The 24564-nt window shown below is 35.5% G+C and overlaps 5 protein-coding genes across 5 annotated transcripts; 2 read left to right on the top strand and 3 right to left on the bottom strand.

Moving 5' to 3' along the window:
• Positions 1-3248: 3248 nt before the first annotated feature.
• Positions 3249-7424, bottom strand: LOC125190480 (putative methyltransferase PMT7). The gene is made up of 7 exons (XM_048087802.2): positions 7090-7424; positions 6226-6634; positions 4874-5163; positions 4429-4800; positions 4066-4312; positions 3845-3983; positions 3249-3687 (listed from the first exon to the last, which is right to left on the bottom strand). The coding sequence occupies exons 1-7, from the start codon at positions 7277-7279 to the stop codon at positions 3526-3528; spliced, it is 1809 nt and encodes a 602-aa protein (XP_047943759.2). The 5' UTR covers positions 7280-7424; the 3' UTR covers positions 3249-3525.
• Positions 7425-12459: 5035 nt separating this feature from the next.
• LOC125188334 (AUGMIN subunit 1-like) lies at positions 12460-15141 on the top strand. Its single transcript, XM_048085111.2, has 7 exons — positions 12460-12609; positions 13092-13430; positions 13539-13671; positions 13743-13877; positions 13960-14083; positions 14560-14697; positions 14784-15141. The coding sequence occupies exons 2-7, from the start codon at positions 13136-13138 to the stop codon at positions 14889-14891; spliced, it is 933 nt and encodes a 310-aa protein (XP_047941068.2). The 5' UTR covers positions 12460-12609; positions 13092-13135; the 3' UTR covers positions 14892-15141.
• Positions 15142-15367: 226 nt separating this feature from the next.
• Positions 15368-16533, bottom strand: LOC125188337 (uncharacterized). The gene is made up of 2 exons (XM_048085114.2): positions 16311-16533; positions 15368-16214 (listed from the first exon to the last, which is right to left on the bottom strand). The coding sequence occupies exons 1-2, from the start codon at positions 16473-16475 to the stop codon at positions 15552-15554; spliced, it is 828 nt and encodes a 275-aa protein (XP_047941071.1). The 5' UTR covers positions 16476-16533; the 3' UTR covers positions 15368-15551.
• A 1378-nt stretch (positions 16534-17911) lies between these two features.
• LOC125188336 (pyrroline-5-carboxylate reductase-like) lies at positions 17912-21016 on the top strand. Its single transcript, XM_048085112.2, has 8 exons — positions 17912-18248; positions 18909-19132; positions 19573-19621; positions 19715-19806; positions 19976-20048; positions 20142-20262; positions 20374-20479; positions 20628-21016. Exons 2-8 carry the CDS (start codon positions 18935-18937, stop codon positions 20814-20816), a joined length of 828 nt encoding a protein of 275 aa, XP_047941069.2. The 5' UTR covers positions 17912-18248; positions 18909-18934; the 3' UTR covers positions 20817-21016.
• LOC125189432 (putative UPF0481 protein At3g02645) lies at positions 20944-22702 on the bottom strand. Its single transcript, XM_048086711.2, has one exon. It carries the CDS (start codon positions 22603-22605, stop codon positions 21127-21129), a length of 1479 nt encoding a protein of 492 aa, XP_047942668.2. The 5' UTR covers positions 22606-22702; the 3' UTR covers positions 20944-21126.
• Positions 22703-24564: the final 1862 nt, after the last annotated feature.

Genomic DNA, 24564 nt, shown 5'->3' with positions numbered 1-24564 from the left:
AAGTTTGTTGTCGCCCCACTACTAGTACTAGGCCATCCAAACAGGCTACGACCGGTCCAATCACATTTTGTAATTTGTATGAGATTCTAATAACAATCCAATGGGGATATTTCTGAATTCTTGCATGTGATATTCTATTTTGGCGGTAAAAAACAGTAAAACATTTCTCAAATGAAATTGAGACTGATAAGTATAAGTAGTTCTCCACAAGGCATAAGTTCTCCATAATCACCAAATCAATTTTTTTTAACTTCTTGATACATAATTAAGCAACACCTTAAGCTATCAATAGTGTCTTTTATACACGTTTGTTCGTCTTTTAATAGGTGGTTTGATTCAAAATTACAATTTTATACTTAGTTCCAGTTCTGTTTAGTGTATACACATATGTTGCAGTAGCAGTTATTATTGATAATTCCTTATATATCGACACATAATTTCTTATTAAAAATATATATACACAACGACAATATTTTCTTAATTTTCCTTAAAATATCATCTTCTATCTATTAATGATTTTTGGCTCTTGTGTTTTGCTTGGTGGTTTTGTGTGATAATACTACCTTACATAACATTGGAGCTGGTTTATTTGTCGAGGAAAATAACGTTGTAAGGATTATAATTTATGACTCAAGGGAATATGATTTCTGCTAGATTACATATTTTGTGTTTTAAAAAATTATCAAGAAAAAATTTATAGAATTTAAAACTTATTAATTAAAGTCAATTAACTGTGACATAATAATTGAATTAATTCATTGGTGTAATATTTTTGTAATCATACTTTTAATTGAAATAATAATGGTAATGTAGTAGTTTTAAGGTTACATTTATATTTTAGTAGTGGAGAAGTTACATTTTGAGCAAGCTTATGGTAGATATTTCATGGTGCTTTGCTTTTAGTATATACACTTGAGTAAGAGACAAAGTCACACTATATATACTTGCTAGAGCTTCTTGACAATGTGATATACGGGTTAGTAATTTTTCTTCATTCGTTTTAGACTAATTTTCCTTTGTTATACTATACATTTTCACCAATTGGATGTTTTGACGATTTTGTTGAGTTTTGAAGGAAAAAATAGCCTAAATTATTATTTTCAACCAGTCCCTTAAGGAAAATAATCTCTTCTTCCCCAAAAGAGCTATATTTTGCAAGTCTTAATCGGAATCTTATGGAAAAAGTTGTGATTATTTAACAAAAGAGCTATATTTTGCACGTCTCACCTCGCTCACATTAGATTATAACTATATAAAATTAGGACTCGTGTCCCACTAACTTTTACACTTATTGAATGATTCATCCTATGTTATTATTTATCCGCCTTAAGAATTGAATCTAATCCTTGTGCATAGGATGCACATATTTTATTTAAATAAAAATAAAGTATAGAATACCTCTTGGTCTTTAATATTTACCATAAAATTGTGAAATTGAATGTTTATTATTCTTTTATCCTAATATTTGTAACAATTCTAGATCCGAAAAAAAACACACTCAACTTTCATTTCATTCAATTTGTTGCTACTCGTTCGATTTGACAAGTGAAGTATATATGACAATGACTTATGATCTTGACCTCTCTATGTCAGTCTCAGAAAAAAGGATCTGCAGACACAACTGCTGTCAGCCACACGATTGTACCCCCACCCCCCTACTCTACCACCCTATATCTACTTGACACGTGTCGATAACACACTACCTTTTTCTCTCTCCCACTTCGTTACATGACATTTTGTATTGTGTATTGATGTTCAGTTCGATTCAGCAAATAAAATGTTTGGTGAAAGCTGATATAAAGGCACTGATTTCCATGTCATATTTTATATTTTCTCATTTTTATTTTCACAAATTCTCGCACAATAAATTACTCCTATGTTCGATCTGATCCATTGTTAAATTCAATCTAATTAAACTGGAGTTGTTTGAATATTGAGGCAATCAAAGTCCAAAATTTCTGGCTAATGCGAAGAAGTGTTGAAGTCAAAGAAATTCCGATAAAATACCTAATTTTAAGTTTTCAACAAAAAACAAATCTAATTTGATTGTTGAAGCTCTCTCAGATTTCCCTCCTAAATCCATTCTAATTTGGATGCCACATAGTCTATTTAGTATAGCCATTTTGTGCAAATACATTACCATAGTTATAGAACGTAATAATGTCAATCACATCCTAAATGTAAAAGAATTTTTGGTCTCTCTCTCTTCTTTACATCGATCAGTCTTTCTTTGACCGATTTTTTTCTGAACAAATCTGACCGATACACAGTTGAAAAGGTTGTCTGCATGAGGTTATGGGCCCAATTGATTTATGAGTTCTTGAATTGGTGTTTGGCGTTTTGTTTTTGTGGGCTTTTAGTGGAAGTTGTAGGGTAACTCTTTTCCATGAAATAGAGATCATATCTAATTGATGCTTCATTTTCTTCACTACTAGAAAGGATTAATGACTTTTTAGGGTACACTTTTTTGTTAAAATCAAAGGAAGAGGCCCTCCCACTCTTTTGTATGCTCCAATCAAAATTTAGCATCTGTGTTTCTCTACATCAACTACCTTTGGCGCTTGGATTTATTTTAACATGATTGAATTTTTATTATTTACATTTAATATTGTTTGACTGAGCCGTCAAAGTTAGATTGGTGGACAAAAAGAGAAAAAAAAAATACCACTAGTTCGAAAACTAAAATTTTGAAATATACCACTATGATGGGACATGAAATTTCAAAATTTTAAGCCAAAAGAGGTTCCTTCTACCCAATGACCGTCAAATGAGTTGTAAGTATGAAATTTATCAAATAAGTTTGGTTAAGAGTATCCGCAACACAGCCTTCAATGCGTCATGCAACGAGGTACTGCAAACGAGGCTGCGTTGCGGGTGGGCAGGGCATCGAGCAGTTCCAGCTATGTTGTTGCGAAGGCAGGAGAAGAGGCAGGCACAACTTTTTCGTTTTTTTTATTGTTCAAAGAATCAATTTTGAAGATGAAAATTTGTTGTTAATATTAAGTGACAGCTGAAAATTTGAAAAATTTTAGGATTGGGTTATAAATGCAAAAAAACATTGTTTTTCCAAAGACAAAAATAGGACGGTAGTCATGTCAATTGTCAAATCTCCCGACAAGCGTGGGGATAGTCATTTCAATTGTCAAATCATCTTCAAATTGGAACAGTGAATAGGTATATCTCTCTTCAAGTTAATAAAAATTTGTCTACATGTGAAAAAAAATGCAGTCAATTCATCCCATACTATCTAGAGAGAGAGAGAGAATTTAACTTTCCATGGATAAGAATCAGTGTTACAAAGGAAACAAAAATATACACCTATTGATATTGATATGAATGTAGCAGCAAGCAAGTCTAGGAGAAGACAGTTTGTAAGAGTGAAAGCTGCTTTTCTAAAATATACATAAGCAATGAAACATACTCACATTCTTTGTTTTCTCTTGTGTTGTTGGATGAGAGGGTATCCCCATTGGGGATCTAGGGATGATACAAACTAGTCGTGTAAGTACATGTATCTCTCATCATTCAGAGGATTGCCCAGAATTTCTTCCGGCAGAATAGGACCGGTTCCATTCTTTTGTGGTCGTCTTCAAGAAATTGCATCTTCGTCTCCCACAGAAACTTGGGAGCAAGATCAACAATCTTCGACGTGACAGTATCATCTTCACCTCGGATAATAACAAACCCCTGCAAAGGCGAACCTTCACTTAAACGACAAGTCATATATAACTTGGATAGATAAAAGTAATATAGGTGGACTGAGCAATTTTTGGTCTTATTGGATAATGTAATCTTCAAAAACCTGATTCTTAGTGTGAATCTAATCTAAGCAGCGGATACTCACCTGTGGTCGCAACATACGGTCCATTTCCAGAATGATGTCCTCAAGCAAACAACCTTCTCCTCGATTTCTGTAGTTGGAGAAAAGACGGTTGGCATGCAACAGATCATATGTACGCGGATATGTTGAGAACGGCTCACACCTGTGGTTGACATTACCAGAAAAAACTAACATTGGGATTGCGCTCATTGATAGCAGAAGAAAGACATAGTTTAACAGCTCACCAGTCGTGAAAGACACCTATCAAGCCCCTGTCGTATATGGCGGATAATGTGTTGTTCATGCTGACAGGAACTACGTTCATGATCCATACGGGCCACGTGCTCAAGGCAACTGAAAACCCACCGAGGAAAGCATTCATATCCATGACATTTCGTATTTCTGCCTCCTCGACACCCATCAATCTCCAGTAGTGACGGACTTGATCTTGCCAGTAGATTGTGTCTGCTAAAAACTTATCTCTGTTGATACCTGTGCCAAATTCCATGCCATGTAACGAATGTATCAAGCAATGATACTAGTATATTACAAGCTCCCACAAATCGCACTAAGATATACTCCTATATTTATGTTATTTCTAATTGTACCTAGGTTATCGAGTGTCTTGGAATACTCTGAGAGGCGTTGTGGCTTCGGAGGGAGTTTCTGGGAGCGGCGCTCTTCTACACAGTTCCTTAATGGTGTTTGAAATGATGGTTTCATATTGTCTGCAGAATCACATATGCTGATAAGACTCTGCTGTGCGTTTTGCTGGAGGCACGAATTACTTTCTGGCTTAATCCATATTGCTGTCTGTACCTGTCGGGCAACAAGCTTCCAGCACATTGCAGAAGTGAGATTCGTCAACTTATCCCAAATCAATGGAAAATCTTTGTCTTTTCTGTATGCAGGAGGAGCTGAGTAGACAAAGTATCCATTTGTGCGCAATAGACGATCCACTTCTTTTATCAGAATGCCATCTGCATCCAAGATGTAAATACTGAATAGTTATCTAAATTGCAAACTATATTGGTATCATAGAAAAAGACTAACCATTCTCGTGCCAATCAACACGACATCTGGAACAATGAACCATCTCAAACGAGTTACTGGGATATGGTAGCTGCTTTGTGGATAGGGCTGAAATCATAGCATTTATTCCTCTTTCTAAAGCAAATTGGATTTGGTTTTCATGTCCGTCTTTTGGAGCAAAGGACATAGTTTGGATATCAAGGGGGAGAAGGTAGGCCGAGAAGCTTGCTACTCCACAACCAACATCTAGAACTTGAAATACCCCAGCAGAGGGGAGGTCACCGGTCTCATTAGTTGTCATATTTCCTAACCTGCAGAGACCAAAGTAATTTACAAACGTCACCGGTGACACACAATATCACTACATCATCAAGCTCTTGGATATGAGAATAAGAACAGCCGTTTTAAGTTATGTAAAACATCTGCAATATTCTTTCTTCTTTTGGATCAATACACCATTTTACATATCCTTTTTAGATTCTTTAGACACTTACTAATGCAAAGATCTTTCATTTACTGAATTTAGTTTGCTGTTTTGCTATGAAGCATATCCATGAGTAGTAGCAACTAACTCAGTGTTGGAAGAAAAATTATACTACTATAAGTGAAACAGTTCTATTTTGATAGTCTAAGGGACATGCTCTTCAGATAAATCTTCCTGTAGGATGTTACATGTTAGAATTGCATTACAAACTGACAAGACATTGAGTGGTTTCTAAGGATTGACGGAAAAAAAATTGTTCCATTCTCTGTGACAAACTGACAAGACATTAAGAGCTAGTCCTTCCTAGAATTAATTTTTACATACTCTCTTCTATTATGTCTCTTTGAAATTAAATCAATGGTTTCATCCCAACAACAGAGCAAGTGGAAATATCACCCGTGCAAACAAAAGTTTTCAATCATCCAATATGTTTTTATATGCATTAAAGTAGGTGGATGAGACTCATATGTAGTTTAACCAGACCCAAATATATAACTCAACATTCAAATTCAGATTTCATTTGTCCCAAAAAGTAAATATATAAAAACCTTTAAAATCAATTCTTAGTTCCATTGGCATTCACAGGTCAATATCTGTCTTTTCCAGCCAATGGAAAATAAATCTAACACGTTCTCGAATCTTGAACTTTCACTTTAACTAGAAAAAATAGAGGTTCAACAAAGACAGATCACAGAAGGCCAATTGATGTTATCGATACCCTATTCATCCCAGTATTTGATAAATTGTGAGATCTAATATTTGGTTCATTCTGCAATATTACTCATTCACATCCTCTCACATGGATGGTAAACAAGACCATTCATAAGTTCCAGCTGCTCCCTAATTCTATAATAATTAAAAGAAATAAAATTAAAAATAGCAGAAGTACCTCTCAATGTACTCAGGAGCTCCGTGCTTAAAATGAGTACCTCCCCCTGGAAACCACCAAAGATTATCTTTTGGATGAACCCAATTCTGACCTCCCTTTACCTCGGCAAGATGTGTATGATTCACATTGCTTCGCCAAACGTAGTCCCTACTGATAGGCCACCTTATGGGTATCTTATAGTCAATTGGCGGAGGAACCAAACAGAACAGCCGTCTATTGACAGGAGGGCAATGCCTCTCCAGCTCCTCTTTCTTAGAAAGATCCAACTTCGGTAGCAGCTCCTTGATGTAAGAAATGTCATGGCACGGAATGTATTCATTATATCTCAACGGGCATACATTCATCCCTGTCTCTGGAATCCTCAATGGCGTGGTTCGATAAGTAGGATTAACTCTATTTCTAAAAATTACTGCAAGCATAAGAAATAAGAGCTTTATTCAGAAACCAATTCACTCATAACCATTAAGCTTTCCCTCTTCAATGCACATAGATTACTTCATTCCATTATAAACAAGGGAGTAAGCATTCAAGCTTTCACCATAAACCAGAGCAGTTCCATAATATTATCAAAAACGATCAATGCCATAAATGTTCTTCACAGAGAAATGCTAGTCCTTAACCAGCCAAAATCCTACAAACTCCATTTTCATATAAATGAACAAGTTCAACTGATAAAAGACAACTAAATCCAACATCACTTTGCTGCAGTAGATATTATAAGCTTCAATTAACAGCATATAGCCCCAAATTGTAAAATCTAAGAGACCTAATTTTTCCTAAACGACAAAATCAGCAAAATTTAGCTCAATTGAAGAATCTGCAGCAAAATCAGTAGCAATCGAAGCAATGAATAGGCGCACTAACCGGAATCATTGGCGGCGGTGGGGGTCTGTTCGGGTTGTAGGTCGCGCTGCTTCTGCGGTGCGTGGAGGAAAGAGGAATTGTTGGCGAAGAGAGTGCCGGTGTAGAAGGAAGCTATCATCACTAAAAGCGCAACCGTTAGAATCTGGCCGGCCTTCCAATCAAACGCCGCCGTATTTACGAATCCCGCCATTTTTTGATAAATTTCAGTTCTTGCGCATTGTTGTAGAGGCCCAGATCGATAGATCTATCCAGAGAGTGGCTCGAGTGATAGTTGTGTAGAGTGAGATCTTGGACAGCTAATTGATGTTACCGTCGACGCAGGGACACGAAAACCAGACCACATTTCTTAAACTTTTTTTGTTTTCTAATTTTTCCTAAATCTAGGATTAGTGATTAGTGATTAGTGTTAGCATACAATCATCAATAGATTATGAGATCTTTATTTTAGTTAGTTTCGCCCTTTAAGAGATAAATCTAGATGCATTTAATTTTGTTGTTCATTTAACTATTTAGGTAATTTAATTTTAAAATTTGCTTTTCTAAATTAAAAATATGTGTTTAAATAAATCGAATTAATAAGTTCGACCTAAAGGATGCAATTATATTCTTGATAGTCGATAATAACTTTTAAAAAATTAAAAACATGGTATAAATATTTAATGGAAAAGTTTGATCACCTCGTTTGAGAGAATATAATGACATACCAGTAACCAGTGGGCAGAAAATTAAATATAATGCAGGCTAGTTTGTGAAGATCATATATATAGAGAGAGGGTCATTCTCAGTGTACTAAATTCAAATTTCACGTTGGTCATTCAATAACATTGTTTTAAAATTTGGATCGCACTAATCGATTCGACCGCAAACTAGCAGGCAATCTTGTGTGGCATAGATCAATGAAACCGGGAAACAATTTTAATTTTTTTAAAACTTATTACTAGTAAGGCTTGTAGAATAACGGAATGGATGACCTCATACATAGTATATTACTACATTTCATCATACACTACTAAGAAGTTGACAAATGGACCTCATTTTATGGAAATAAAAATTATTGCATTCCATGTGGATATTCTTTATCAATAAAAAATAGGACTTCGATTCTAACTTTCCTAATACATCTGCTACTACACTAATCTAAAATAAAATTCCAATTTTTCCAATTTTTATTGTTTTTTATATTAAAAATAAAGAACTAAACATGTTTTATTAATATAAGATTATTGAAATTTTAGCCCTTTTATATTTTTATAGAAACCGCTCTTATGTCTAGCAATAAAAAAATGTGCAATTACCATCTTTAAAATATTATTTTAAATGTATAAATAAATTAACTGAAATAATAATATTCGTTGAATAGAATGAATACTAACAAAATAACTTATACTTAGAAAATGGAAAAACAAATACTATATTATATTTTAAATAATATAATAAAAAGAAAAAAAACACTAGAAAACGCCATATCCACGATGACACAAGTTTTGTGTAAATTAATAGTACTAATATTTTGATGATTCATTTTAATTAAATTGATAGGAGTACAAGTTTTTCGTAAATTAATAATATTAACTTAGTAATATTCGTTATATATAATAAAATTGATACGTAGTCATGCTTATGCGAAAGTTGAATTTAAATTTTATTATTTTACGATATATTAGGAAAGTTGGAATTCAACTCCTTATTTTTTTTTATCATAAAGAAAATCCATATGGAATGTAATAACTTTTATTTCAATAAATTGAAAATAATTTGTCAATTTTTTAATAATGTATGATGAAATGTAATATATTATGTATGAGGTGATCCCTTCCGGTATAATAGGACCTCTGTTATTACTAGCACCTTTATGTCTCTATCACAAAAACTTCATGAAATATTATGGACACTAGCTACTTTATACATTGAAAATGTTTTAATTATATATTAGCATATAATATTACTTTGCCACATACAATGTATAAAGTAATATAAACGTTATGTATTCCTAATATAGAATATTAAATTATTTGTCTACACTAGTAATTTCTATATATAATATTTAATCATTTTTTTTATTATTCACTAAATTTCGATAAATATTTTTATAACTAGTTATATATACTAAGCTTTAAAGTTTTACTAGTATCACCCACGTGCGATGCACGACCCATTTTCTTTTATTTAAACTTATTTTATACTGTAAAATGATTTTTCATAAAAATATTATTGTATGAAATCTGAAATCATAAATATATAAAATAAAAAATAATTATTAAAAAATATAAAATCAAACAAAGAAAAAAAAATAGCACATATACCGAATGAGAAACAATATTATTATTTCAAGTTCTGAACTCATATAACCAAATAAGTTTATAAACTAAAAATTCCACACAAATCACATATCATTTAAAATTTTAAATCACTTTTAGATCTATTCTATAAAAGATCAATCACGAACACATGTCAATAAAAATAATGTATAAATATATATTAAAAGACAGCCAAATCGATCAAAATCATCAACAAAAATACAGCAAAATAGCATGGAATATACAACCTATATGCATGCATTTAGCCGGAAAAAAAAAAACTGGTTGCATACCCTAATAGTATTCCCGCATCGCCTACTTCCCATGTAGCTGCTACCAACCATACCACGTCTAGGAAAGACAAATGAATAAGAGCTGCCACCAACCTAATATTCATATAGAGCACTACATGAAAAATAGTACATGAAGAAAAGAAAAAAAAATCACATAATTAAGCTCGACACTTCAAAACATAAATCACTTCCACCATAAAGGACTTGCAAAGAGAACAACATAAACAACACGAAGAAGAATTTGAAAAGGTCGTGTTCATGCATGACCGTAGCAAAGAGGGCCACCCCGTCTGCTACAAAGTACAAAATTATTTGCTCTTTCTCTAGCATCTCTAGTACTCAAAACTGTATTTGGGAGTACGGCCGAAGAGTATGAATTGTTACCCTCCAATCTTGAACTCCTGCATCATTATAAAGCAATAGGTTTTGTTTTCAAGTCTTGCTTTTCTTCGGCTATATGTTGTTGTGCAACATCACCACTAATCCACTAACTATGGAAATTAAATAACCAACTACTTAATCACACGTTTTATATATTTTTAGATCATTTAATATCTATTTTAAATGGTCATTTCCCTAAATACCCCTAAATTTCCTCTTATTTCCCTAAACACCCCCAAAACTCTCCTTTTATATATTGTATAGATGCAAGATCCATTTTCTTTTATTTAAACTTATTTTATAAATTCATATAAATATTATTATATGAAATCTAAAATCATAAATATATAAAATAAAAAATAATTATTAAAAAATAAAAAATCAAATAAAAAAAGTAACACACAAATATATTGATGGGTGATTTGGGCAAAAATATACATACACATTATTATTAACATTATGATAGTTTTAATTAAATTATTTATTATATCTATTTTATGATTAGTCAATTAAATCACAATCTTAATTGATTTTTGGTTCATCTCATAAGTTATAAAAGTAGGTAATTAAGTCGCCACTTTTATACATTTCTCAATCCAATCACATGTTTCACCAATTTGTTGCGATAAAATTTTGATGAAATTAAATATATAATTTATTATTTCACTATAACATTATTCGTGTATTTGTTAGTATATTGGATTTGCGTATTAATAATTTTACATTTAAATCTTTGTAAACCACATTCCAAGAATAATTAAGAGCCACTACTCCCACTAAAACAAAATATCCACTGGTCAACATCCAATTGTAATCAATAGCCACTACTCCAAATAAAACTCCTATAATTCACTTCCGTCAATTATTACATGAATTAAAAACTGTTTTATTTTGTTGAATTTAATAAATTATTCATAATGGCATTTTTGTTATTTTTTTTAAAAGCAGTTTTTCCTCTGTAAAACTAAAGAGTGATGGATGTAATCAAAGATGGGCATTCACAATATCAACTTTAATTAAACTGAGAGGTAACAACTTTAATAGAGTTCACCTGTTTCTTTTTCTTCAGTTCAGCCTCTCTAGCTTGAAGGTCCTGTTCTCTCTTTTTTAATTCATACAAAGGTTTACAGAAGGGTAAAGAAAGGCTCAATCCGCATCTCCTTATAAATTCTTTAAAAATTAAACAGATTGTATCAAACACTCAAATTGGTATATGGTATACCATGGAACCACCAAGAGGAATATCAATTGTAGCCCCACAGATTGTAGTCAGCAGGTTCATGAGGAAGAGGTGAAAGCTTTAAGTTTGCAGATGAGTTCTGATAATCTCAGATAGCAAATTCTATGTTAGCAAAAAGAAACAAAAATATTGTAACAGCAACAGTAAGTTATAAGCACAAACTCAGAGCCATGAAGTTGAGATTTTACCAGTAAAGGAGGCAGGCCGCAATGCACGACACTCCATTCCTCTACACAACACAATCAAATGTTCGATGTTTCTAGAATGAAACCATTCCTCGCTCTCAGTCCACTCATCTCCAATTCCGTCGCCGCCGAAGCTTCTTTCAACCTCTACATCGCTCAAGAACCATGACTAGCCCCTCCAATCTAAACTAAGAACTCTTTTAAATAATAGGCAACTCATTTTGTTCCTGGCAGCAGCAGTAATTAAATAAATTGTTACCCTCCAATCTTGAACTCCGGCATCATTATAAAGTAATAGGTTTTGTTTTCAAGTCTTGCTTTTCTTCGGCTATATGTTGTTGTGCAACATCACCACTAACTATACCACTAATCCACTAACTATGGAAATTAAATAACCAACTACTTAATCACACGTTTTATATATTTTTAGATCATTTAATATCTATTTTAAATGGTCATTTCCCTAAATACCCCTAAATTTCCTCTTATTTCCCTAAACACCCCCAAAACCCCCCTTTATATATTGTATAGATTATGATATATTATTAATCATATTTTATTATTTATTAAATTTAATATAATAGTATATTTTATGTATTAAATATTAGTACTTTATAAAATACTTTTATAAGAATTTGATTGGTGGTTTAACTGGTCTGACCGATTGAATTAGTATGAACCAATTGTTTCGCTGATTGACTCACTGATTCCATTTTTAAAACAGTGCTCAACAATATCTATGGATAATAAACTCAACATAGTGGATTAAAAATATTCACATTGAATTGAAATACACTAATAACTCATTTTATACAAGGGCAATTTTCTGTGTTTAATTGGAGTAGTTATATTAGCACAAGCAAAACTAAATAAATAATGAAAAAACATTGACGGGATCTACTCAAGTAAAACTTAGTAGTGGGTAGAAAGATAAAACTTATTATTGAAGGATCGAAACTCGAAATAGTAAACAGTAGTATGCGCAAAATGTAATTTAATTGAAGTTTTTATCAAATTCAAAAAGCTTCACTTGACAAGCTCCACCCCAACTGACAGACCAAATCCGTAGCTGGCCGGCGATCCGTCATCTCTCTCGCCTCTCACTCACGCTCCTCCATTTTTAGGTATTTTTATGTATATTATATGTTTGTGTATTTGCTTTTGAATTCTTAGTGTAGTGTTATTCAAATTGAGGTTCAGCTTTTTTTCGTCTGTGAACAGATTTCTATTCGATACCATTTATAATGGGAAATACTAGGTTTCCTGTTACTTTTCTTTGCGTTTTAGTTCTATGCTCGATCTGTTTGATTTTCCAGTTCAATTTGAGGTCTGAATTGATGAATATTTAGTTTTGATGAATTTCTCTATTTTCTGTTCTTAAGTTGTTGGTACTGTGTGTTTGGGGAAACAGAAATAGGAAAATATAATAATATGTTAGCATAAAAATTGGTGTTTTTACTACCATACTTACAAATTTAATGTTCATTGCCTTGTCTCGAGTTAAAATATAACACAAAACCCCAAATTCATGGGTTCTAGATTGTGATTATTGAGTGACTGGATTTTCTTTATCTGTCCTTTAATTGTTTTGGTTTTGTGGATGTAGGTTCGAACTTAAGTTGAAATTTAGAGCAAGGGAAGACCAAGAAGATGAGTGAAATTGGTGCGGGATCTGATCCTCCTTCTCCTTCGTTCTCAGTGGCATCATCTGACCCATCTAAAAGCAGTGGCAGCACTGGCTTTGATGCTAATCGGATTGCAGAAGTGAAAGCATGGCTCGTTTCTCAATTCGACGCAGTTGGAAAAGACGTACCTGATTTTGAGTACACTCCTCGGAGCATTGCTCACTTGCACAACATTGCTACCCTCTCTCAGGCCAAGACTCAGGCTGCCACCATTGTTGCAAATGATTTTCGTCAGAAAGCTGCAGAATATCGTTCACAAGGTCTAACCTTTATTCCTGTCTGAATAGTAGCTGTTTACTTCATTATTTTTGTTATGTATGAATCTCACTGTTTTTATGTTGTGTCTTGTTCACCTTATATTACTCCAGCTGCTAGGATACGAGAGATACTAGAACATGTTGGATTGGTGCAAGAGAGTTTACCGTCAAATGTGGTATCATCTTCCCAAGTTCTTGCCAGTGTCGCTAATCTGTTGAATATTAGGGATACTGAATTAAGTAGGTGGGTATTCAACCTTAAGTTTACTCAGAATATCATAAGGATGCACCAACTTACAAGGAGAAATGCTTTAGTTTTCTTGTAGCAATGGCAGATCAATCTCTGAGAAAAACAGCAGTTGAAGAGAAGAGGGCTAAAGTCCAACAGGAGGCCAAAGAACTTCTTGACTATACTCGGAAGGCAATTGCACGATTGACATACTTGAAAAGGTGGATCTGCAAATTCTTTTTTTCCCTGATTCGCATGTCAAACTTTGTTTCTCCTCTTTCTAAATATATCATTTCATTTCAGAACGCTCACACAACTAGAAGATGATATACCTCCTTGTGAAGCTCAAATGGAACACTGGAAGACAAACTTGGCTATAATGGAATCAAAAGAGAGACAGTATCTGCAGCAGTATTCTAATTACAAGGTATGGTAATATTAGATCTCTTTCAAATGGGTTTCAAATCTTTCGATGTTCTTATCTTGTGTTCTCAAGATATATATATATATATATATATATATATATATATATATATATATATATATATAGTATATAGGGATGTATTCAAATCCTTTTCATATCTTTTGTCCTTTTTCCTTCTTAATCCTAGCCCCACGATTTTGTCATCTGATGGTTAGATTAATGCCACGTGTCATTTAATAATGCACATTTTCATTCTAATAATGCACAACGGCTAATAATGCAACATTATAGACTAATAATGCACATTTTCATTCTAATAATGCACAGCGGCTAATAATGCAACATTATAGACTAATAATGCATTGATCACAACCATCCAATTCAAGGATCCAAGGGCTGAGATTAAGAAGGAAATAGGATATATATATATACCAAGCTCGTGAAAAGAATGAGTTCCAAGTCTAACATAATTTTCCCAGGCAATGCTCAATCGTGTGGGCTATAGCCCAGATATTAGTCATGGCGTGTTGGTGGAAATGGCTGAGCACAGGAAGGATTTGGAGAAGAAAACAAAGCCAATCCTTGAGACATTGAGAAGTTACCAAGACTTGCCTCCTGTAGTTTCCTTTTCCCTCTAGTTATAGTATTTCTCCCTGCAATTTTAGCTATTATAGATTGATTTTGAGACTCTGATTTCATCCAGGACAAGGCTCTGGCTGCATTGGCAATTGAGGATAAGAAGAGGCAGTATGCTGCTGCTGAGAAGTATCTTGAAGATGTGTTGCAGTCTGCTCTCGCTTCTTCTGAGTGATGACTGATAAGGCTGAGTTTGTTCTGGGCCGAATTATCTCTTTTGGGCGTTCTTTGTAGAATTGTTTGTGTACTTTTATGATCCTTTTGTGATTTCTTGATGGTTTAAAGTATATTGTTCAAAATATATGAACAATTTAGTATTTTGTGTATAGGTAGGAGTCTGGAATCTGGATAGCATCCATAAATTCAATATAATATTTGTAACACAAACATTTCTTGCTAATATCCAAGTTTGACTTGTTATTCAACTTATCAGGACCAACAGGGATGAACTGATCAGGTATTGCCGTTACCATGTTTTATTTCTCAGTAACATAATGGGACACTTTCTTTTCTATTTCATAACACACTTTTTATTTTCTTTCGAGTTGAATCAGTTGATAGATTGCCCATCTAAAAGAAATAGAACGAATTCTGTGACTCATGTTCTTCGTGTATGATGACATTGTAGAATACAGGGATGACATGAGAGAATAGCAGCTGAATCAAGTAGTTATTAGAACTACAAGTTTCTTTTTTCATTCCAGAAATGTGCAATCATAATTTTACAGCTTTATTACAGAATGGACAATCATGCCCAGGCACCATCAACTAGCTACATGTCCATGTCGAAAATTATTCAGGTAACATGTATGTGTACATCTGACATAAATGTCTTTTAACTTGGTAAACCAACTTTCCCCATCCTCAAATAAAGAGGGAAAATGACTGTCTTTTGGATTTTGCCATCTTCACTCCAAGCCCTTGTGAAATCTTCCACCACACTGCCAGTGAGCAACTCCACACCCTTTTGTTTAGCAATTTCATATGCAGACCATGACCTCAAGTATGTGAAATAACCCCCCAAATCCATCACTTTCTCTATGTTAAACCGAAATGGTCCAGTGTGCTCATGTCCCTCTACTGGTTCAAACGGGAAATCAATGGTTTTGTATCCCTGTTCCACTGTTTCACAAGGTGATACCAGGGACGGACCAGATTTCCAGTAAGGACCAGCATCGATGGTGTAAAATCTTTGGAACAGTGAGTCAACTGTTGGGTTGACTTCTGGTGTGGTGTAACACCAGGCGGTGATCACCCCGTTGGGCTTCTTCAGAAGCCACTTCACCTGTTGGTAGAACGTAGGGAGGTGGAACCAGTGCATGGCTTGAGCTATGGTGACCAAATCAAAAGTGGATTCTGATCCAACTTTCTTTTGGAGTTCTTCCATGGACATGCTGGGGGAAGTGCATTGGTATGTTATGTTTGCAAGCTTTTCTGCAAATTCTAGTTGCTTTGGGCTTATGTCTGTCGCTATCACGTTCTTGTAAAGCTTAGCCAGCTGATCACATAGATGATGAAGCATGCATTAGAACTAACCCAAGAATCACAAAAAGTCACACACACAGGGAGAGAGAGAGAAAGAGAGAAAACTAACTGAGCTGGCTACTTGGCCAGTGCCGGTGCCAGCATCCCATGCTAGTTCATGAGAGGGGGTATTGGAAAGAATGAAATGGAAGAGTTCTTGAGGGTAATTAGGCCTGCCCTCAGAATACTGTTTTGACTGGTAGATAGGACTATCCCCAGAGTTCAAATCTGCCATACTGTGTGTGTGTGTGTTGGATTTGTGATAATATCAAAAGTGAGGTTAAGTCAAGCATATATATTTAGATAATTGCTGGGGAAGGTTCATTCAATGTAGTTGGGTGCAAGTTTATTAGTACAAGAGAAACTAGATTTCTCTTCCTTCATTCTTTGTTGCCTACCATTTACCACTAACTCAATAATTCATTACAATATTAGTTTGTCTTGTTTGGTATGTAGGCTCTTTCGTGTGTGCGTGACCAACGCAACTACTATCTCATTCCAAAGTATTAATATATTTTAGAGTTGATATTGAACACCTCTCCTTTACATTGTATAATGCTCATTTTTTTTGTCCCATATCAATGGACTGATGTATTGAAATACAAATTCAATGTATAACACACACTTAACATAATTCACTAATTACTCCATCGGTCTTATACATATCTAGTAACTACCATTCTCATTTGATGTCTCTCTCCCAAAATTGCCATCCCACCTTGGATTCTTCCACACCGATCTCAATATGTATGCAACTCTCCAGAGTAGTGGCAATGACTGTATGTAGTGGTGTTGTTCCCAATCCAGTTATTAGTATTAGGGTGTCCATCCACGGCAGTCCTCGCACTACGACTACTGTCGCAACATGCCAGTCGCATCAGTGTCGATTTTGGGTGGTGATGATGTTCAACCATATCTGAGAGTCGATTTAGGTGGTGGCGGTGGCATAATTTGACTTAGTTTCTGTGTTCAATTCGATTTTTTTGGTTTGATATTTTTGTTGTGGTGATGTTCTACCATATCTGAGCCTATCAGAAAATCCATCAAGCTTTACACAAAAAATGGGTGTATCATAGGAGTGTGTTATTTTCATCAATTGTGCTTGTTTGTGTTATTTTCTTCGATTGTCTTTCTATTTTAATTGTGTTATATTTTCGATTTTGTGACATCCTCCATTATTGGCTTTGAAGCTTCATTCATGTTCGCCAAAGAGAGGGAGTGGTCCGAGAAAAGGAATATATATGTTGTCTAAGTATGTGGGCTACAGTAAATTTTAAAAGTTAGGGGCTACAGAAATGATAATAGTATCAAACTATATGTATTTTATTTTGATAGTAAACCATAAGTATAGAAAAAATTTATACTTTTGAGGAAAATGTATCGAGTTTGAGTCCACCAGACCACAATCTTTTAATTTATATATTCATTTGCTCATAAAAGAAAATATAGAGTTAATTATTTTTTCATGTAAATACTACTCCTATATACACGAAAATTTGAAATCTCAATTTAAAAAACGTAACATACGGTAAAATACATAAATTGAATTTAAGGAATCAATCCCTTTCATCATCCTCGGATTATTGGCAAGAAATAAATGCTCATTCTCAAGATATGGGAAACCACTTTTGTTTTTATGTTATTTTTCCAATTAGGTATCAACATGTGCTCGTGACTCGTATACCCATAGCCAATAATTTTTGGTCACCTTGGCATTCATCAAGGTTTTTTAGTATAAATAACTATTTTATCTCAAAATTGAACACATTTCACTAATTCGAATACATTATATTAAATGTAAAACAAACCCAATTACCCAAATATTCTACAACTGTTGCATACGTTTTCAAGTTTTAGATCCAAAAACCACCTAATTTATGCTGATACTGGTGAATACTGTCACTGATACCATCCATAACTAACACACACTCTCCCTCCCAAGCGCCGCCGCAGCTGAAACGCTGGTTGTAGCGCTGATAGGCTGTTCATATTCGTACAGAATTAAAGGGTATCTATTCTTGCTCTTTTTAATTTCCATTTTCTTGTATATTGCAATTATGAATAGTGGCATTTGGTTTTTTTCCTTGATGCTGGTTTTGGTATTTATTTCAATCTCTTACGGTGCAAGGTAGAAGCTTGAAGGACACTTAATATGTTGTACCTTGTGTTGTACCTTATGAATATGTTGGCATTTCAATCTCTTACGGTTACTTGTGTTGCACCTTGACCTTAGCTCTAGAGTGATGTCCATTTTCTCCATCTTTTTTCCATTATTCCATTCAAGATTGATTTTTTATTACGGTTAAAGATTGAGTTTTTATTTGTTTAGTGGGTCATGTTCTGTACATCTGTATATGTGTAGCGCAGACAGAAAAAAAAATTAGGTTTTATGCTCAATTAAATGCATAGGAGTTTATGTTGGTGATGAAATGTCTATGTAGTTTTTTAGCGTTATGTTTTTTGATGAAATGTCTAGTATTGTTTTTATGGTAATTAGTATGAATTGTTTGGGTTTGGGGGTTTTGATGTTTTCTTTATGGCATATCGAATGTAATGTAATGTCTCTTGATTCACATTCTATGTGTTTGCTAACTTATTGGTTTATTTTTGCTCTCATATTACTATGATTTTCATGGCTTTCCTATTTCATGACCGTTTTATGTTTTAGGTTGGTTTTTCCGAAATCACAATTAAATGGCCAACATTATGCCTATTTCCACCGAATCCTGCAAGATTGGTTTCATCGGGGCTGGAAAAATGGCAGAGAGCATTGCCAGAGGTGTCATCAATTCAGGGGTTTTGCCGGCTTCCAATGTCCGGACTGCTCATCTTGGCCTGAGGCGTACTGTCTTTGAATCATTTGGCACAAAAGTCTTTGATCAGAATAGTCAGGTGCTCGCTCTCATGCTTTACTTGTTGTATTTTGCCACATTGCCCTTCACTTTCTTGTGGGGAGAGTGAGTCGTGAAACATTGAACGTGATGCTCTTCTCTTGAAGTCTACTATAAGTCTATAAGCAAATTTATTTGCCAAGTTTGCAGCATATATGTTGAGAACAGCTTAAACAATATGCAAGGTTTCTGAATTCAAGTAATACTCATAACAATCATAATAATTAAATTATTTCACAACTCTGGTAAATCTTATTTTTGCTTGTTCTGGTCATACCTAAGATCAAACCAGTCTCGTGCACTTCATTCAGATTGGTGGAATTTTTAATCCTTGACATACTAAACAATCAACATATACTATCAACATGTGTATACCATAGACTCTCTTTTTTAACCGTCATCACCGTAACTCCATGCCTTTTTGGCATATCTGAAACGCAGGTAGTCCAAGATAGTGATGTGGTTATATTCTCCGTGAAACCTCAAGTTGGTAAATTCTCTACGCGATGGAAAAGATATATAGCTGATGTCCGTTCCCTTTTCGTCTAATCTCTCTGTTTCCATGTTCTGTTCAAATATGTAGTCAAAGATGTGGTGCTACAGTTAAGGCCACTTCTTTCAGAGAAGCAGCTATTAGTCTCTGTTGTTGCTGGAGTCAAGCTAAAAGATTTGCAGGTTCGTGCACTGAAATTGTACTTGTATATAATCCATAACAAGCTCTACTCTGCATAAATTTCGTGGATGATTCCCAAGTCATGTTTCTCTTTTCATTTCAATACTTCATTCGCTGCATTCTATCCGAGGCATAGCCCTGATCAGCGTGTGTTGTTTGACACATTTTTAGGAGTGGGCTGGTCACGGCCGATTTATTAGGGTAATGCCCAACACCCCAGCTGCTGTTGGTGTGGCTGCTTCTGGTATGCTATTTCCCCTTTTTTTCTCTCTGTCACCATAAAGTGCACGTGTATACATACGTGGCCATAGTTTCCTAAAGAAAGTTATATACACAGTTATTACTCTGGGGGATGCAGCAACCAAGGAAGATGGGGAATTGATCAGTAAAATATTTGGAGCAATTGGCAAAGTTTGGACAGCTCCGGAGAAGCTGTTTGATGCTATCACCGGCCTGAGGTACTCATCGCTCCTTATCTTCTTACCTTTAGATAATGGTTCATACGTTTTGGGAGTGACTCTTGCTATATGGTGGCCTTGACGCTGTTGAGATCTTTTGTTGGATGGCAGTGCTAGTGGACCGGCATACATCTTCTTGGCAATTGAAGCTTTAGCCGATGGAGGTGTTGCTGCTGGTCTTCCTCGTGAACTCTCACTCGGTCTGGCTTCTCAAATGGTAAATCAATACATTAATTTAGTTATCTACATGATTGACCTGAGTTGGTCATACATGAACTGTTTCAACTTTCATTACCTAGTCGACATGAGACATTACAATTTTATCTTACAAGCACCACGGCCGACTCAATCTGGATCTGGTACAGGTACTGGGAGCAGCATCAATGGCAGTGAGCACGGGCAAGCACCCGGGCCAGCTGAAAGATGACGTGGCATCGCCTGGTGGCACGACCATAGCTGGGATTCATGAACTGGAAAAGGCTGGCTTTCGAGGCATACTGATGAACGCGGTCGTTGCTGCTGCCAAGCGCAGCCAAGAGCTTTCTAAGAACTAGATTCCATGCTATATTTTGCAAATAATTACCCACATTATGAGTATATGTACTCGTTATTCTCTCTGCTAAATATGGTAGGATGTCATTAGCAATAGCTAAACTAGTATTATACTTTCTTCTGCATTAGTTTGAAGAGGAAAAATAATGCCATTATTGTTATTGACAACATGATATAAACAGTTGTGTTTGCTCCTTGACTATGACTGTCTAGACAACATTACTTTTCTTGACAAAAAAGGGTATGTAACAAGGTTTACTCCTTGCTCAATGCCAATTGCCATGCCATCGATCTTACTTCAAAAATCGAAAACTAAAGCGCTCTTTGATTCGTAGGCCAGATAGTGAAAAATGTTTGCACAAAGGTAAGGCAAAGGAGAAGCACTCCAGCAAACAAGGCGATAGCAGTCCATGGAGTCCGAAAACGACTATAAACCAGGTCAGCAAGCCACGTCCTAGCCTTGCTCCTGCAATGCTCTTCAATCCTTCTCTTTACATCCTTGAATATATCCTGATCATGCAGCCCGAACGTGTCAACCTCCTTTACCATTTGCACCACATTCTCTAAATTCCCAAACCTATTCAGCATCACCCCATTGGCCTGCAACTCCTTCACATCTTGTGGGCTCTGCACTAACGACTTCATGAAGATGGCGTAGGACAGCACCACCGGACTAGAGCATCCATGTGGAAGAACTTCAAAGGCGATCATGTTTTCCACGACCACTGGAGTTAGGTATTGAATTGGGAGGTGGAGCTCGCTAAAACAGACACCGGGCACGAAAGTGATCTCCCCAGGCGACAGGTCAGGATCAGACCTTATGCGGATTCCTTTGGCCTTGAGATCCATCACTGAACGATGCATGTATGATACGCCAGCATCAACTGTTTCTTCCCTCATGGGGAACCTAGATAACATGAACACGTTCTTATTAACTAAGCTATATTCGGACATAAGTATATGCTGCTCTTTAATCTCATTCTTCTTCATCATCTTCTTCTTCTTCTTCTTCACTATAACTTTCCGAACAGCCTCGAGTAAGTGAATGGAAGGATCCTCAATTTCATCAGGGATATCTGCATTCTCGAGGTCTACACCTACTAGATGCGTTTTGCAGGTTAAAAACCCAGCGAAAAAACGTGGGAGAAACGAAGCAGCTTCTCCTTCCTCGTACTGCATGGCGATGAGCAGTTTCAGCACCTGTAGGGGGATCTGATTCTCCATGAGCATGATATCGCGAATCATCAACGGCCAGGATCCGGCGCCAAGACATCGACGCCAGTCCAAGAAGTTGTTTCCTTTCATCCCCAAGTAGTTATGGATGAAGTCTATGATGATGCTGGCGTCCAAAAGCATCATCAGCGCTAGCGATTTGTCGTCGTATTTCTCCATGATCTTCGCCTCCGCGTAGCTGTCTCTGATGGCAGCGACTTCCTCCAGAATCTTGGAGTAGAAGAAGGCCTTTTTCTTGTCATCTCCGCCGGCGCATCGGTTAAGGCACTGGTGCTTGAATTCCTGGGCGCGACGGAGGCCGGGTTTGGCGTGGTGGTAGGGCCCGATGGAGACCAGCACTGGGTCGTACACTTGCTGGCTCCGTCGAATATTCCGGCGACGTATCTGGTTTGGGATTTTTTGGATTTGGCGGTGTGATTCTGAGTAGAGTTTGTTGGGTTGAGTGTGGAGGAGATCTGAGAAGTCTTGGAGCGTTACGACGTCCACCGCTACTTCAAAGTCTTCACGGCGGCTTCCTCCACCGTTGACGTGGTTATTTGAAGATGAGTGCTTCTCCATTTTTTATACTATAAAAGTCAATGCCATTATTTTCTCATTTAGTATTTGATTATTTCATGGGCCGAAGTAGTACTTCACATTATATATGCATGGTCGATTTTTTCTTGATGAAGGACTTAGTTATCTTGATTCTTGAACTTCAGACCGCAACTGAATATACTATTTCCAATCTGAATTTCAGTTTGACCCGTTATTTTATTTTCAAGGAGATTGAATGCTAGAGTCAATTTTCGCAATGTGGCTATTGTTAAACCAAATATGAATATCAAATTCAACACGTCTATGCTCATCTCATCCAGTAAATTAGTATACACGTTGCACTATGAAGTTACTAATTATAATAATTTTAATCAATAAAGATGTGGTGTTATCTCAATTACATTTTAAAAAACCTTGATAGTGGCCCTGCATTGTGTGCCCCGTGCACCGTGTGCCGTGGTTGACACATAACAATGTTCACGTCGTCATCGATCCCAGTCTCAAGGCACGTTCAGATATGTCTTGTCTAGAATCAACCTCAAGTTTGTAACCTTTGTGGTTATAGTCAAGTCAAACCATAACGACAGACATAATGTTTGCGATGAGTCCAATCTCCACATGAATTAGACTGTGCCTATGAATAGGCAGCCATCCACGAACTCTAAAACACAATACTAACAAAGCATTCTCTGTATAAGCGTTTTATCTCTCTCAGTTTTGTCTTTCTGTCAAAGCTATGTTCTTCGACATCATCTAATTCATTGGAGCTTTGCTGCTAGCGGTGCTTCTACTTCAAAGACGAAGTCATTTTATCTTTAGGGATGACATGTCAATCCGAGAGCACTATCTGGACGTATCTTGTGTTGTGGAAGATGACTCCGACTCAGCTTACGGCTATATTACGGTTTAAATTTCGATTTATATAGAGTAAAGGCCAAAAATTATCCTAAACATATGACGATTTTATGATTTTGGTCCAGAACAGTATCTTTTACATTATTTAGTCCAAGACATTTGAAAACAGACCAGAATTAGTCCTTTTTGGAGTGTGCCGTTTAAATCTAACAGTCAACGTTTATTTAATCTATTTTGACCGGATTAAAAAAGATTTAGATTTGAATTTTTTAATTTTTTGAAAATAATAAACTCTGTTTTGACGGTGCACCCAACCAAGTCTCCGATGTGCTTGAACTCAACCTCTAGAAATTCGGTGGAGCTCTGCCGACTGCTACGCTTGGACTGCAACTACTCCAAAACCGACCAACTCCACCACTAGATTAATGTAATACACCAATATATGCTGTAGCGAATGGATTAATGGGAGTTTAGATAGTGAACAGGTTAGAAAATCAGTAGCTGGAATGAGGAATAACAAAATCGTTCATAACATAACTTGTCCAGAATAAATGGTAAACCCTATAAAATTAAAAATTCTAATTTAAATCATTAATCTGTCAAAATCAACTAAACAGTCGTTGACTGTTAGATTTAAACCGTGTCATCCAAAAAGGACTAATTTCAACCCGTTTTCAAATGTGTTGGATCGAATAATTCAAAAGACAATGTTTTGTACCAAAATCGTAAAATCGACATATGTTTATGACCACTTTTAGCCTTTACTCATTTATATATTACAATTCAATTTATTTCTAACAATTCAATTTAATTCAATCACAAAGCAAGCAACTTTTCTAGCAACAAAATAAGTCTAACGGCTTTTGGTAACGTATGGCCACAAAGACATGTATATGTAGCAACAAAATAAGTAAACGTTTGGTCACAAACACATGTTTATGTGTGAACACTTTTCCTGTAGTGGAATTTAAACTAAAGGAGTCTTTGATTGATAGGAATAGTGAAAAAAATCTGCAAAAGAGTAAGGCAAAGAAGGAGCACTCCAGCAAACAAGGCGATAACAGTCCACAGGGTCCGAAAACGTGTAAAAATCAGATCAGCAAGCCACGTTCTAGCTTGTTCCTG

This window comes from Salvia hispanica, chromosome 5 (assembly GCF_029641045.1).
Source record: "Salvia hispanica isolate PSC_SH4W2 chromosome 5, Shi_PSC_v1, whole genome shotgun sequence".
In the NCBI taxonomy this organism is placed as follows: Eukaryota; Viridiplantae; Streptophyta; class Magnoliopsida; order Lamiales; family Lamiaceae; genus Salvia; species Salvia hispanica.
Note: the sequence above shows the minus strand (reverse complement) of the source record. Positions and strands in the feature narration are given on the sequence as shown.

Coding starts and splice junctions, on each gene's coding strand:
- LOC125190480 (XM_048087802.2), bottom strand. CDS start 7,279: ATGGCGGGATTCGTAAATACGGCGGCGTTTGATTGGAAGGCCGGCCAG. Junction 5,164..6,225: donor GCTCCTGAGTACATTGAGAG/GTACTTCTGCTA, acceptor TGGTCTCTGCAG/GTTAGGAAATATGACAACTA. Junction 3,688..3,844: donor ACCGTATGTTGCGACCACAG/GTGAGTATCCGC, acceptor TCGCCTTTGCAG/GGGTTTGTTATTATCCGAGG.
- LOC125188334 (XM_048085111.2), top strand. CDS start 13,136: ATGAGTGAAATTGGTGCGGGATCTGATCCTCCTTCTCCTTCGTTCTCA. Junction 13,431..13,538: donor TGCAGAATATCGTTCACAAG/GTCTAACCTTTA, acceptor ATATTACTCCAG/CTGCTAGGATACGAGAGATA. Junction 14,698..14,783: donor GTTACCAAGACTTGCCTCCT/GTAGTTTCCTTT, acceptor GATTTCATCCAG/GACAAGGCTCTGGCTGCATT.
- LOC125188337 (XM_048085114.2), bottom strand. CDS start 16,475: ATGGCAGATTTGAACTCTGGGGATAGTCCTATCTACCAGTCAAAACAG. Junction 16,215..16,310: donor CTGGCCAAGTAGCCAGCTCA/GTTAGTTTTCTC, acceptor CTATGTGATCAG/CTGGCTAAGCTTTACAAGAA.
- LOC125188336 (XM_048085112.2), top strand. CDS start 18,935: ATGGCCAACATTATGCCTATTTCCACCGAATCCTGCAAGATTGGTTTC. Junction 19,133..19,572: donor TCTTTGATCAGAATAGTCAG/GTGCTCGCTCTC, acceptor TCTGAAACGCAG/GTAGTCCAAGATAGTGATGT. Junction 19,807..19,975: donor TCAAGCTAAAAGATTTGCAG/GTTCGTGCACTG, acceptor ACACATTTTTAG/GAGTGGGCTGGTCACGGCCG.
- LOC125189432 (XM_048086711.2), bottom strand. CDS start 22,605: ATGGAGAAGCACTCATCTTCAAATAACCACGTCAACGGTGGAGGAAGC.